Here is a 13,505-nt window from a genome sequence, read left to right as displayed (position 1 = left end):
CAATCTAAATTATCTCATGTGAGTCATCACTACTTTGGAAAATTAGTGCATTTAGATTTGGATGAAACGTCACACTCAAAAATAACTTTCTGAGTTCATGACTTACCTTGTACTGTCCCCCGGAAGAAGAGTTTTCTTGGTTTATTCCTATAGGAATCTATGAGGAACTCTATAATAAGCACTTTTAGGAAATCTGCTTTTGCATTTATGAGAAGGCTCTGCTAAGGACACCACCCACCACATCATCTCCATGACAGACCATCAGAAAAACCTCCTCAGACCCCAGCACCATGAAAATTAACATCCCCTGAAGAACTGGTACTCTTTCTCCTCACAGTCAATGCACAGCACATGACTTAGCATGGTTCTTGTGTTGTGATGGCTTTTAGGAATGTTTGGCAGATAGTGACAGCTTATGGAACACACGAGGTCCTGAGCAGTCACTTATTATGTGCCAACATTAATTACACAGCATGACTACTATGCATAATATATCCCCGATCCTACTTTGTCCTCATTGTGAAGTTAGTGTCTAAGTCTATTTTTCTCCACATACGGCTATTCTCAATTTATTCTGTTCTGTTTACGTGCCCTGATTTTTACAGGCCCTGACTAATCCACTGGAAAACAAGGAAAGAATAAAACAAACCCCAAGTCAAAAAAAAAAAAAAAAAAAAAAAAATACATTGAACTCTTTCCCTATAAAAGTTGTAGGGAAAACCTGAAGAATCTTATTTGGAGTCTATGCTTAACTAGAATTGTTATGGTTTGGAAGAAACTTTATAAAGCCAGATTCTAGGAACTTTCTAAGTGACTTCATTTGTTTGGGGAATACCTCAAACAAATACAATGTTCAACAGGAGAAATTATCTCTAATCTGCAACCATAAAATGCCAGGAAGGAAACGTTTTACGTGTACAAAACAATTCCAGGATTTTTTTTTTCTTCCAACTACAGAAGGAAAAGTTCCTGATTTTTCAGTGTCACAGTGTTGATTATTTGAGTATGATGCCCTGGATCTTCATTAAAATAAAGGAATAATTTACCAATTACTCCTTTTAGGAAATAGGTATGTAGAGAGAACCATAATACAGAGCTGCAACAATAAATGGAGGATGACATGACATGTACTGCCTTTCAACCTTTCTACAAAGAAAACTGTTTCATTTACACTTTATTTTACATGTATATATTTTCTTTATTTAAATATTTTTTTCCCTTCTAAAATAGGAGCAAGCTTCCTCTTCTCCACATTTTAGGAAGAAGACTGAGACCCTCCTGTCCTGGGGAAGAGAGAATGAGTGAAGCGTGTGGCATGCTGGTATCCATAGAAAGTGCAGCTTCTGTGCCACAGCCCAAGGCACACAGAAGCAGTAAACTGTGAGCACTTCAACAATGAAGGTTCTGCTCCATTTGCATACACAATCCTTGGCATGGAAAAATAAAGTTTTCCACCATCGTCAAAAGACATACCCTCAAGCCATTTTCCTTGTGATCTAAAGCAAACATTTATTTGAAAGCTGACTGAGGTAAGAGAGTGCAGTGATAACAAGAGAAGAGAATGAAACTAAACAAACTCATAAATAAGCACCTCATTCTAAACTTGTTACGAAAAAACTTCTATGAACAAGACATTCTGCTAGGTATTGGAGATAAGAAGAAGGACGTATGGTCCCTTGTCCTCGGGGGATTTACACAATACAGTAAGAGACTGTTTAAAAGGGAAATCTGTACAAGTTCATCGAGATCAAAGTGAAAAGATCACCTTTTTAAGTGGCTTCATAAAAGCATTACTCTTAAAAAGTTAAGAAAACAGAAATGTAAACACATGATAAACACATAAATACAAAGTTGTCTCTTCAGGGCAGGTAAGACAACTTTAGGGTTCCAGGCTGTGGTCTCTGTGGAATGAAGTTTGTTCTCAAGACCCACAGCCCTGGACTTCTCATACACCCAGCAAGATTCAAGTCTGAACAACCATATTATTGTTATCAGCTTCTGGTGCTTTTCTTCTGGTAGAAGATTAAGAAAATCAACAAGATTGGATGGTCAGATAATAAATGGCTTTCTTTAAATGTAACCTGAATTTGCTATTTTATGCCTTTTTTTCTATTAAATATTTGCTTGCTCCATAACATGATAAGCATTTTTTAAATTAAACTTTTTTAAAGGATCTGTTACTAAAGGAGACATGACTTAGCTGTTTTCTTTTCTTCCTTTAATGGAAAAGTAAATCTGTTTAAAAGACAAGACAAAATTAAAAATGCTATTACAATGGAAAACAGTTTCTGGTGTACACGTGTCCATTCACTTCCTAACACAACCAACACTGATTACTCCCCATGTGCTAGATATTGAGCTTATGGAACATACCTTTGATTTATATGCTTGATGAATAATCTTGAGTTTATCTGAAAGAAAAAAAAAACAAGTCTGTCTTTTAACACAGTTATTCTAAAACTTCATTTCAAATTATTAAATGAGATTGGGGGTGCTATGAAATTGAGAACTTTCATCCTTGCATTTGACTGGGTTCACTTAAAAATCTGTCATACAGCAAAAGAAAAATTACTTTCGCAAATCTTAATTAAAACTAAGGATGATGGAATAAAGATATCTTAAAGCCTTGTTCTTCGACACACGATAAGGACTGCTCGACCTTAGGTTAACTCAACACATTTTCCCTTAGAATAAAAGACACAGGAACCAATTATTTTATCTTGCTTTTCTGAGTCACTAACGGCTAGAATTAACAAATAATGTAAAAAAAAAAAGTTTATCTTAAATTAAGATAGACATTAATACATTAACAAAAGCAGTTAAAAAAAATCTATGAACCCTTCAGAAGAGATATAGTGACAGGAGGTCAAATGGTTGTAATGAAAAAACTACCGCTCTCAGAATTCAAACATTATTAAGGATCATGGGTAATCTGGGCAAGACTGCTAAACCCCAGAGAATTCCATTCTGTGCCTCCTGGTTTTCAGGTATTACACAGGCTCACACTATCTAATCTACTTTATTCAATCTCTCCCTTGCTCCTTAATCTGTTTATCTTGACGTCAGGCTACACTGTTCTTTTCCAACAAGCATTTCTCCAGGCTTGGTAAAATTCTAACCCTGTTAACAATCAGCCCTTAATTATATAATAGACATAGCACTCAATGGGTTTAAATTCAGAGAGTTTCCAATTCTTCACTCAGTTCTATTTAACTATTAACGTATTATGATTACAATGCCTTTAATGAGAGCTGAATCGAGTCTCAACTTGAACTAAAATTCATTTCTATTCATCACACTGTAATGAGGAATTTCAATAGCTATATGAAATGAAAGCATCTGTTTTAAAAACAAACCTTGATTTAACTTTGTTCTAATAATACAGAAGAGCGCCAGCCAGTTAAGAACTAGCACTTTGAATTACCTATTATTCTAAATAGTCAACTTTCAAATATCTATAGCACTTTTTAATAAAAGGTCAGTATAATCCTACAACTATACAACTCTGTATCTTAAAGAAATAAAAATAAATCTAACCTAAGTAAAATAAGCATAGCAGGAAAGTAAATATGCCACAATTGCTAAAAAGAAGCTTGCAACATAGGCGAAAAAATAAATAAATGTGACTTTTGGATTATTTATTATTTTGAATTACTCATTACACCTTATTTCTCCCTATAAAATAAATGTCAATTTATTATTTGAGACAAGCTAAAGAAGCCAATAATAGCTTTTTAATAAAAGGAGTCTAAATCTGTTAGAATCAACTTGCAAAACAGTACTCTGATCTTACTAAATATTAATGTTCTGCATATTTTGCTAATAAGCCTTTAAATTAGAAATATCTTTGCTCTAATGTTTTGTAAAACCACAATAAAAAGGGCACATTATTTAGCAAGAAAAAAATTGCTTAAAAATTTTTTTTCACTGTACTTTTCTCTCCAAAAGAGAAAGGAGATGTGACTAGCTGGGAAAAGATGTTGTGTTAATGTTCCTTCTTCTGTGGAATAATTTCCTTCATTTATTTTTATTTCTCCAAAAAATCTTCATCATTAACAGAAACAACATCTGTGGATACTGATTCCTCAATGAGAATTCCTTGAGGAAGGCAACAACATATAAATTAAAATATCTTACACCTGCAGGGCACTAATGTGTTCACCCTGGCATACCTTCATCTCATCTCTCACCGAGATGAAATGCACCATGACCCGCAGCTCCACGCTGTACAACCAGCCCTCATTTGTTACACACGTGGATTTAAAACAAAGATATCCTCTGTGCTTCTAGAACCCTCTGTCGGGTCAGGGAGCAAATTATCAGAGCACAAGTGGTAGATCAATAGTAGACGCAGGTGCCATCAGACAGGAGGAGGGGCGCTAAGGAATCCTGCGGTGAACTCTCAAAGGGCACAGTCCTTTGTCCAAGGGCGCTGAGACGGTAGGGAGCAAAATTGAAATCTGACTCCTGCTCTTTCCACTTGCCAACGCCCAGTGAAGGGTTCTATTCCCAAGACCCTGTAGCAATCCTGGATGACATGACAGGTGAAAAAAAGGAACACTTCAGCCTCTCTTGCTGAACACAAAGCAGCAGATTGTTCCAGAGTCAAACTCAGTCAGCGAGTCAGTTGAAGTCTATCAAAACTCTACTGATTCTGTAATTTCTTCACAGATGAATGTATTCATTTTATCTGCCAGTTGGTTTGAAGAGTACAGAAATAGTAGGACAAAATGGTGTTAAGGGGGAATAATATAAAAAAGCACATTACCCCATGGATGATTGTACAGTATGTGAATATAGCGCAATAAAACTGAATATAAAATTTAAAAAAAAAGTACATTATAGACCATGGTGATGCTTAGCAACTCAGATATTCTGTTGCTTTCATTATCTAAAATTTATCTTTGAAAATAACCTACAACACAGGTTTGCATCCCTACACATATATATGCACATACACACTGTGCAAAAAGGGACACTGTATGCAACTATTCTAATTTGAAATGGCATCTGTGGGTTGATTTAAGTTTAAGATTATATTTCAAGGTATGATACTTTCAAAGCCAGGAAGACCACAGTTGAGAAGTTTCATATTTGACTTAAACTTTTTACTCCTTTCTCGTATTTAATAATTAGTACGTTAATTCTTTAAGTCCAATAAATCAAAGTGCTTTCCACTCTGTACCTTGGACTTCTGCTTGGCTGCCCCCTCCTGACCTCAGAATTAGTCTCTGGGCATTGAAATGCAGACACACAGTGAAGATCGTGATTTCAATGTCTCTAAGGCCATAATTTGCTCTACCAAATGGAACATATTTAAAAGCCACTTCCCCCACCCCCCAAAAAATGACTTAAAGTAATAGAAAATCTATATTTTAAAATGTCTGCACCAATTAACAGAAATATTTACTGGGCACCTCGTAAATTTCAAGTGGAGTCTCAGGTTTCACTGCCTCCTCTTGAAAGCAAATAATGAAACCCAGCTCCTTGCCCTAATCACATAAAACTACTACATGACATGCCCAAGTTATTGGATTTAAAATGTTAAAACTCTTTTTTTCATTTTTGTCTTTAATCATTTTTTCTTTTCTGATTATCTGCTAAAGAAAGTTCTTTCAGACATGATTTTTCCAACTATCCCACACAAATATGCTCTTCTCTACATCATTCCGATTTACTTTATCAATACACGAGGACTGGCTATACTCCTAAATAAACTTCCAAATTGGTTTCTAGCTACAGACAGTAAACCCATTTTAAAAACCAAATTTAAATTCATATCAATATAAACCTAATGGGAATTTACATTAATATGCATTTTGAAAGAATAAGAAAAATTGGTTACCATATTTATAATTTCTGAATGGCGGTGGCAGGCTGGTCCTTAAAGAGACATCTGTAAGAGAAAGGTCATTTTATTATAAAATATTCAGATGAACATTCATAGCATATGCATAGTCTTGTGATTCTGTTCTTTTATGCCAATGGGGTAAACTACTTTGAAAAAACTGACAGAACACAAAATGAAGCTCAAATGCCCTCAAAACCCAAGGATCAATACTGGAGTCTATGGTCAACAGTAACATTGTAATATGCTTCCATTAAATGTAACAAAGGCAATTAGAAAACAAAATTCAAGGATCATCTAAAACAGTGAAACTGTTTATAAGATGTTGACCTGTTATTAGCTGACTTAAGAAATTCAATAACTGTTAAACAAATTGGCATTTTATTAGATACAATAGCATCTACATATATTTGAAATATATATAGTTGATGTCTATTTAGCATGTGAATGAGAGAAGGCCTTGAGGGTCTCTGGCCCATAGTGGGAACCAATCAACTCTAATGATTCTATTTATCTAAATTACAATAACCTACAAACACTTCTGATGTAATTATTCAGCAAAGAACACAAGCAAAACAAAACTAAACAAAAACAGAATGAATATTCTTTAAAAAGTGTTACAAATATTAGTAGTTTTAATTAATAACATGATGATAAAACCCCTACAGAGGGCAATCTGGCATATATGTATCAAAATTACATACACATATGCTACCCTTTGGGCCAGCAATTTCTCTTCGGGGAATCTAAGGTAAGGATCCACTTTGCACACATTTGCATGTGTGAGAATTGACATATACACAAGGGTACCAAGTGCAGCACTGTTTGCAATAGCAAGTGCTTCAAAAAGTGAGTAAAAGGGGGGAAAATAAGAACATATATAAATGTATTGCTTGTACAAGCATAGGACACCCTGGAAACCTACCTAAGAAACTAAGGACAGAGGTCACATGCTGGGGTTAGGTGGGAGGGGGGCTGCCTGCTGGGCAGAGAGGGAACCAGGGGTGGGAAGGATGCTTTTCACTAAATTCCTTTTCATGTTTTGATTTTAAAACTACATTAATGTGTTGATCTATTAAAGAAAACTTCAAAAAGAAACCCACACATCTGAATTCAAAATTGTGGTTTTTTAAGTACATTTCTGAAAAGTACTTTAAAAGGTCAGATGCTGTTTGTGTAACAATGTAGCTCACAAGGGGTGACACAATGATTGTGAAAACCTTTATCCAGTGTACGGATGGATGAGTAGAAAAATGGGGACAAAAACTAAATGAAAAATAGGGTGGGGGGGGATGATTTGGGTGTTCTTTATTTTTTACTTTTTCTGGTATAAGGAAAATGTTCAAAAATAGATTGGGGTGATGAATGCACAACTATATGATGGTACTGTGAATGGCTGATTGTACACCATGGATGACTGTGTGATATGTGAATATATCTCAATAAAACTGAATTTTAAAAACTTATCTTTTAATAAAAACTCATAATAATATTAAAAAAAAGCAAAGGCTGACGAGGATGCAGAGAAAGAGAAACCCTCATTCATTGTTGGTGAGAATGTAAAATGGTGCAGTTGCTGTGGAAAACCATTTGTTGGTTCTTCAGAAAGTTAAACATAGATTTACCATTATGACCCAGCAATTCCACTCTTAGATATATACCCAAAAGAAACGAAAACTTGGACTTGGACAGATATTTGCACACTGATTTCATCGCAGCATTATTCACAATAGCCAAAAGATGGAAGCAAACAAACTGAACATCAACAAATGAATGGATAAACAAAATGTGTTATAGCTATATAATGGAAGATTATTCTGCTGTAAAAAGAAATAAAGTGCTAGTACATGCTACAACATGGATTAAACTTGAAGACATCACATTGGGTAAAATCAGCCAGACACAACAGGACAAATATTGTATGATTTCTCTTATATGAAATACTTAGAATTAAGAAAATTCTTAGAGAAAGCAGAATAGTGTTGACCAAGTATGGGGGAGGGGGGAGGCAACAGGGAATTATTACTAAATGAGTATGAGTTTTTGTTTGGGATGATGAAAATAGTTGGGAAATGGTGGTGAAAGTTACAGTTTTGTCAATGTACTTAAGGTCAAAGAGTTGTCCACTTAAAATGGTTAAAATGATTCTATTTATATTTTACTACAATTATAAATAAATATTTTTTTAAATGCAAAATAAATAAGTAAATAAAGGTCAAATGCATGCCAAAATTAAAAGATGGTTTATTCGTCTGTGTTACAAGTGTTTGGAGTGCCAACCAGCAGGTATTCCAGGAACGGGGCAATAAGATGTTCCATGCTCCAGGGCTGAATTCTGGAACAAAGATATGCTTAAAGCAAGTGCTAAGATCTTAGGACAGGGATTCTCAGCCCTGGCTGCACATTAGAATCACCCAGCCCAGAACAGGCAGAGCAGACCAGCTACAGGTATTTAAACACAAACACAACCACCTCCGGATGATCCCCAGGCAGCCGAAGTGGATAAAACAAGAGGGAGCTATGAGGTGGGAGGGTGCGTACCCCACTAAAACAGAGCTGCTGCTATTTGGGTTGTGTGGCCTTGCCTGAGGATTTCGACGGAAACACTAACAGTTTGGGCTGTGTGGGAAATCTCCCCACTTTCAGAACGCGGTAGAAGCCAGAGACAGGATTCACCACCCATGTGCCAATTTGAAACCTCTGACCTCGGCTTATGTACACTCCATTCTAATCTTTTTGCTTCTCACTTATGAAAAATGGGTCAAAAATAATAATAATTAACATTAAAGAGGAGAATTAAATCCATTTAATTTACTGCTATTTCTAGTTCCTGAATTAGACCATGAAACACCCTGAAGAAAGGGGTGAGGTGGAGAACGGATAACCCCATGGAGCGCTTGCCCTTGACCGGGTGTAGGATGGAAGAAAACAGGGCAAAGTCACCCGAGAGAAAAGACGAGGTACAGAGGCAAACGAGAGCCCCTTTCCCTCTTCCTTCCTCTCAGCTACCAACTCCAGCGTCACCACCACAGAGCAGCCTCCCTCGGCAACACTACCCAAAGGTGGTCTCCTCTGACACTCTCGTCTCCTTCGTAACACTTTTTACAATTATGGTTTTGTTTGTTTACGTATTTTTGTCTCTCTTCCCTACTAGTTCATAAATTCCTTGAAATTAAGACACCATATATTGCGAAGACAATACACCTGTCTTCCCAGAACTTAGCACAGCATCAGTCATTACAGGTTCTTAATAAATACTGGTTCCATGAGGGCAGAGGCACAGCCGCTTTTCTTTGTTGGGTTACCAGAACCTAAAATAGTGCCTGGCACATGGCAAGGCCTCCAGAATATTCACGAATGAATAAAGGTCCAACCTGCCTACCAAGAGGGCTAGGCCTCAAATCCCACTGAGAAGGGCTCAAAATAAAGCACAGTTACCTTCCCTGGTGGCAGAGAGGACAGGTCAGACCATGAGCACACAGAAGCGGGGTAAGTGATTTTGAAACCGAGAAGTTAGGATTTAAGAAATGATTATCATTAGTGAATCCTTATGTAGATATTCCTTTTTTACTTTCTAGTATGTTAGGAGAGCCAGAGGGAAATACCTGGAATTCCTGAACTGTAACTCAAACACCTTGATCTTTGATAATGATTGTATAACTATATAGCCATTATCTTGTGATTGTAAAAATCTTAGGACTGGCCCTAAGTGTACCCACTAATCCTGTTTTTCAACTGTAGAGTCTTATGATCACTAAAGATAGCCCCTAATGTTTATTAATGAAGAAATGTGAGTCAGCCCAGAACTAGTCCATCCCAGTTCCTAAACTATCTTGCGAAGCTTGTAACCAATCTGCGCATGCTCAATAATTAGATCACCTCTAATTACATCATCTAGAGCCACTGTGCTCATTATCCTAAAACCTGCCCATCTCTTGAGACAGATTTTTCAGGCTAAAGAGGCCACTTGATCTCCTGCTTTGTGCTTAAGCAATAGACTCTCTTTTTGAAACCCTGTTGTCTCAGGAATTGGTCATTTGAGTTCATTGGACAAAGAACCCCCCACTTTTGATCGGTATCACTTTGGTGGAGATATGTGTAAAAATGCCTAAAGAGAGAGAAAAAAAGAGCAAACACCTTCCTTTGGAAAAAGGTCATTTCCTGTTTGGGGTATTACAAATAAAACCATGAACATTTCTCCTGGATAAATACCTAGAAGTGGAAAGGCTGGTGTGTGGTTAACTTTTTAAGAAATTGCCAAATCACCTTCCAAAGTGGGTATACCTTTTTACATTCCCTTTAGTGTTAAATGCAAGTTCCAGTTCTTCCACATCTTAGTCAAAATTTGGTATGGTCAGTCTTTTTAATTTTAGCCATTGTGGTTTAATTTGCATTTCTCTAAGGACTAATGACAATGAGTATCATATAATCTGCTTGCCATATACATATGTTCTTTAATAAGGTGTGTATTCAAATTTCTTGAAAATTTTAATTGGATTGTATGTCATCTTATTATTGCGTTATAAGTTTTTGTTAAAATTATCTTATTGTTCAAGATACAAGTCCTTGGTTGGATATGTTGTGCAAATATTTTCTCCAAATCTGTGGTTTGTCTTTTTCATTTTCTTAACAGAGTATTTTGAAAAGCATAAGCTTTAAATTTTGAAGAAGCCCAATTAATTTTTCTTTTACAATTTGAGTTCATTGTGGTGTATTAAGAAATTTTTATGAAAATCAAAGTCACCAATATTTTCTCCTATGTTTTCTTCAAGAAGGTCTATAGTTTCAACTTTTACCTTTAGGTCCTGATCTGTTTTTATTTTTGCATAGGGTGGGAAATAAGAGTTGAGATTTATTTACTTGGATATGGCTATCCAATTGTTACAGCATCTTTTATGGAAAGACTTTTATTAGACTCATCTGTTCTTGGTTCCTTATTTCCTCTTTATCTACTTTCTTTTGGATTAACTATTTGACTGCTTTTTATGATTCCATTTTATCCCTTCTGTTGACTCATTTGCCATTAACTCTTAGGGGTGTGTTTGTTTGTGTGTGTGTGTGTGTGTGTGTGTGTGGTCGTTTAAGGTGTATAGAAAACATCTTTAATTTATCACAGTCTACTTCAAATGATATTATAACGCATCATATATATATAAAGATTTCTCTGACAGTTTACTTCCATTTCTCCCCTCCTGGCCTTTGTGCTCTTAATGTCATATATTTTCCATAAACCCCAGAACACAGTTACTGTTTTTCTTTAAATGGTCAAATATCTTTTTAAAAATATTTTGAAAATAAGAAAAAAAAGGATTTACCCCATGTTTATCATTTCCTTTACTCATCCCTTTGTGAACATCCAAACTTTCATCTGGTTATCATTTTCCTCCTGCCTGAAGAAGGTCCTTTAACATTTCTTGCAGTGCAGGTCTCCCAGTGATGGACTCTTTCAACTTTCGTATGTCTGAAAAAGTCTATTTTGCCTTCATTTCTGAGATGTGGGTAAAGAATTCTAGGCTGACTTCTTTTCCTCTCAGTAGATGTGGCTCTACTCTCTACAGGCAACCATTGTTTCTGACAAGAAGTCTGCTGCCATGTTTATCTTTGTTTCCTTTTATGTAATGTGGTGTTTTTTCTCTGCATTTATGATATTCTCTTTATCATCAGTTCAAAGCAACCTGATCATGATAAGCTTTGGCACAGAGCTTTCTTCATGTTTATTTTGCTTGAGATTTGTTGAACTTCTTGGATATGTGGGTCTATAGTTTTCAACAAATTTGGAAATTTTGCAACCATTATTTCTTCAAATGTATCTTCTGTCCCTCTGCCTCTGCTCCTCTCCTTCAGGGCTTCCAAATACAAGTGTCTTTTCCCACTGAAAGTTGCCCCATTCCCCTAATGTGCTGTTTCATGTGTGTGGATGTGTGTGTGTGCGCTTCATTCTTTTGTCTCTGTGTTTCACAGAGGTAGTTTTTGTTACTGTTTTCAAGGTGACTAATCTTTTCTTCTGCAGCATCTATTCTGCATGTAAATCCCATCCAGGGTATATCCATTCGCAGACACTGTACTCTTAATCTCTAGAAGTTCAATTTGCATCTTTTTAAAAATATTACATCTCTATTTAATATGTTCAGTCTTTCTTCCATCTTCCTCAGCATATGCAATAAACTTATGATAACCGTTTCACCTGTCCTTGTCTACTAATTCTATCATCTCTATCATTCTTGAGTTGGTTTCAATTGGTTGATTTTTCTCCTCATTTTGTCATATTTTCTTGCTTCTTTGCATGTTGGGTTTTTTTTTTTTTTTTTTTGCATGTTGGGTTTTGATTTGATGCAAGGCATTGTAAATTTGATCGTAATGGGTGTTGGATATTGCTGTATTCCTTTAAATTTTCTTGAGCTTTGTTTTAGGTCACAGTTAAATTATTTGGAAACAGCTGGATCCTTTCAAGCCCTGCTTTGAAACTTTGACAGGTGGGACCCAGGGCTAATTTTTCCCTACTACTGCAGGGATACCCTTCTGGGTACTCTGCCTGATACTTTCGTGAATCACAAAGCTTTCCATTCTGACTGGTGGGAATGAAAACTATTCCCAGCTCTGTATGAGCTCTGAGCATGATCCCTTCCGCTCTTTCAGGTGGTTTTTCCCTGGCCTCTCATTTCCTTATATGCTTGTGTTGATCAGTACACAACTGAAGAATGAAGGGGGATCCTCTGCTTATCTCAGGAGCTCCTCTTTGTGCAATTCTGTTCTCTCCAGGACTCTGCCCTGTGCACTCTGCAGGCTCCACTCCAAATTGCACTATGAACTCTCCTCCCCAGACTGCCAGCTCTGACACCTAAACCCACGGAACACACCAGGCTCCACCTGGATTTCCCCACCCAGCCGTGTGGCCTGGAAATGCTCTCCAGGCACTAAGCTGACACAATCATAGACACCACCTTGTTTGTTCCATCTCTCAGTGACCACTGCCCTGCACTGTCTGATGTCCAAAATCTGAATTGTTTCATATATTTTTGTAAAAAGTTATTAGTAAATATGTTTGGCTTTTTGAGCCATACAATCTATGTCCCAACTATTCAAACCACTGAAGCCCAAAAGTAGTATAGACAATATGTAAGCACATGGCTGAGCAAAAGGCTGTGTTCCAATAAAATTTTATCCACAAAATCAGGCAGCAAGTGAGACTGGATTGCAGGCTGTAGTTTGCCAATCCCTGTAATGGTAACCTGGCCAAAAAAATTTAACCTGAATCTAGTCATGAGAAAATAGTCAGACTAATCCAAATTGTGGGACACTGCACAAGACACTGGCATGGCTTAAAAAAAAAAAAAAATCAATATTAATAAAAAACAAAAGAGATTAAAAGAGATTAAAAAGACATGACTTGCCAAGAAAAGCCATAGAGGAAACTTAAATGCATATTTCTAAGCAAAATAAACAAGTGTGAAAAGTCTACATACTGTATGACTTCGATTATATGACATTCTGGAAAAGGTAAAAATTATAGAAACAGTAGAGAGATCAGTGGGTGCCAGGGGCCTGTGGGGAGAGGAGAAAAGATGAATATGTAGAGCATGGGGGACTTTTAGGGTGGTGAAACTATTCTGTGTGATACTGTAATAGTGGATACGTGACATTATACATTGATCAAAAA

At 36.4% G+C, this 13,505-nt stretch overlaps 1 protein-coding gene across 9 annotated transcripts in view; it reads right to left on the bottom strand.

Moving 5' to 3' along the window:
* Positions 1–13,505, bottom strand: part of C9H2orf76 (chromosome 9 C2orf76 homolog) — a 132,648-nt gene that overhangs the window by 69,992 nt on the left and 49,151 nt on the right. For all 9 annotated transcript variants that reach the window (XR_005218972.1, XM_037850543.1, XM_037850542.1 and 6 more), the window contains exons 4-5: positions 5,846–5,896; positions 2,374–2,411 (exon numbers count right to left, since the gene is read on the bottom strand). Coding sequence is in view for 8 of the 9 variants with exons in the window: in XM_037850543.1 (XP_037706471.1) it covers positions 2,374–2,411; positions 5,846–5,896 (89 nt within the window). In the remaining variant the exon portion in view is untranslated. The remainder of the gene's footprint in view (positions 1–2,373; positions 2,412–5,845; positions 5,897–13,505) is intronic.

Source organism: Choloepus didactylus, chromosome 9 (genome assembly GCF_015220235.1).
Source record: "Choloepus didactylus isolate mChoDid1 chromosome 9, mChoDid1.pri, whole genome shotgun sequence".
Lineage (NCBI taxonomy): Eukaryota > Metazoa > Chordata > Mammalia > Pilosa > Megalonychidae > Choloepus > Choloepus didactylus.
This window is presented reverse-complemented; position numbering and strand designations above follow the sequence as displayed.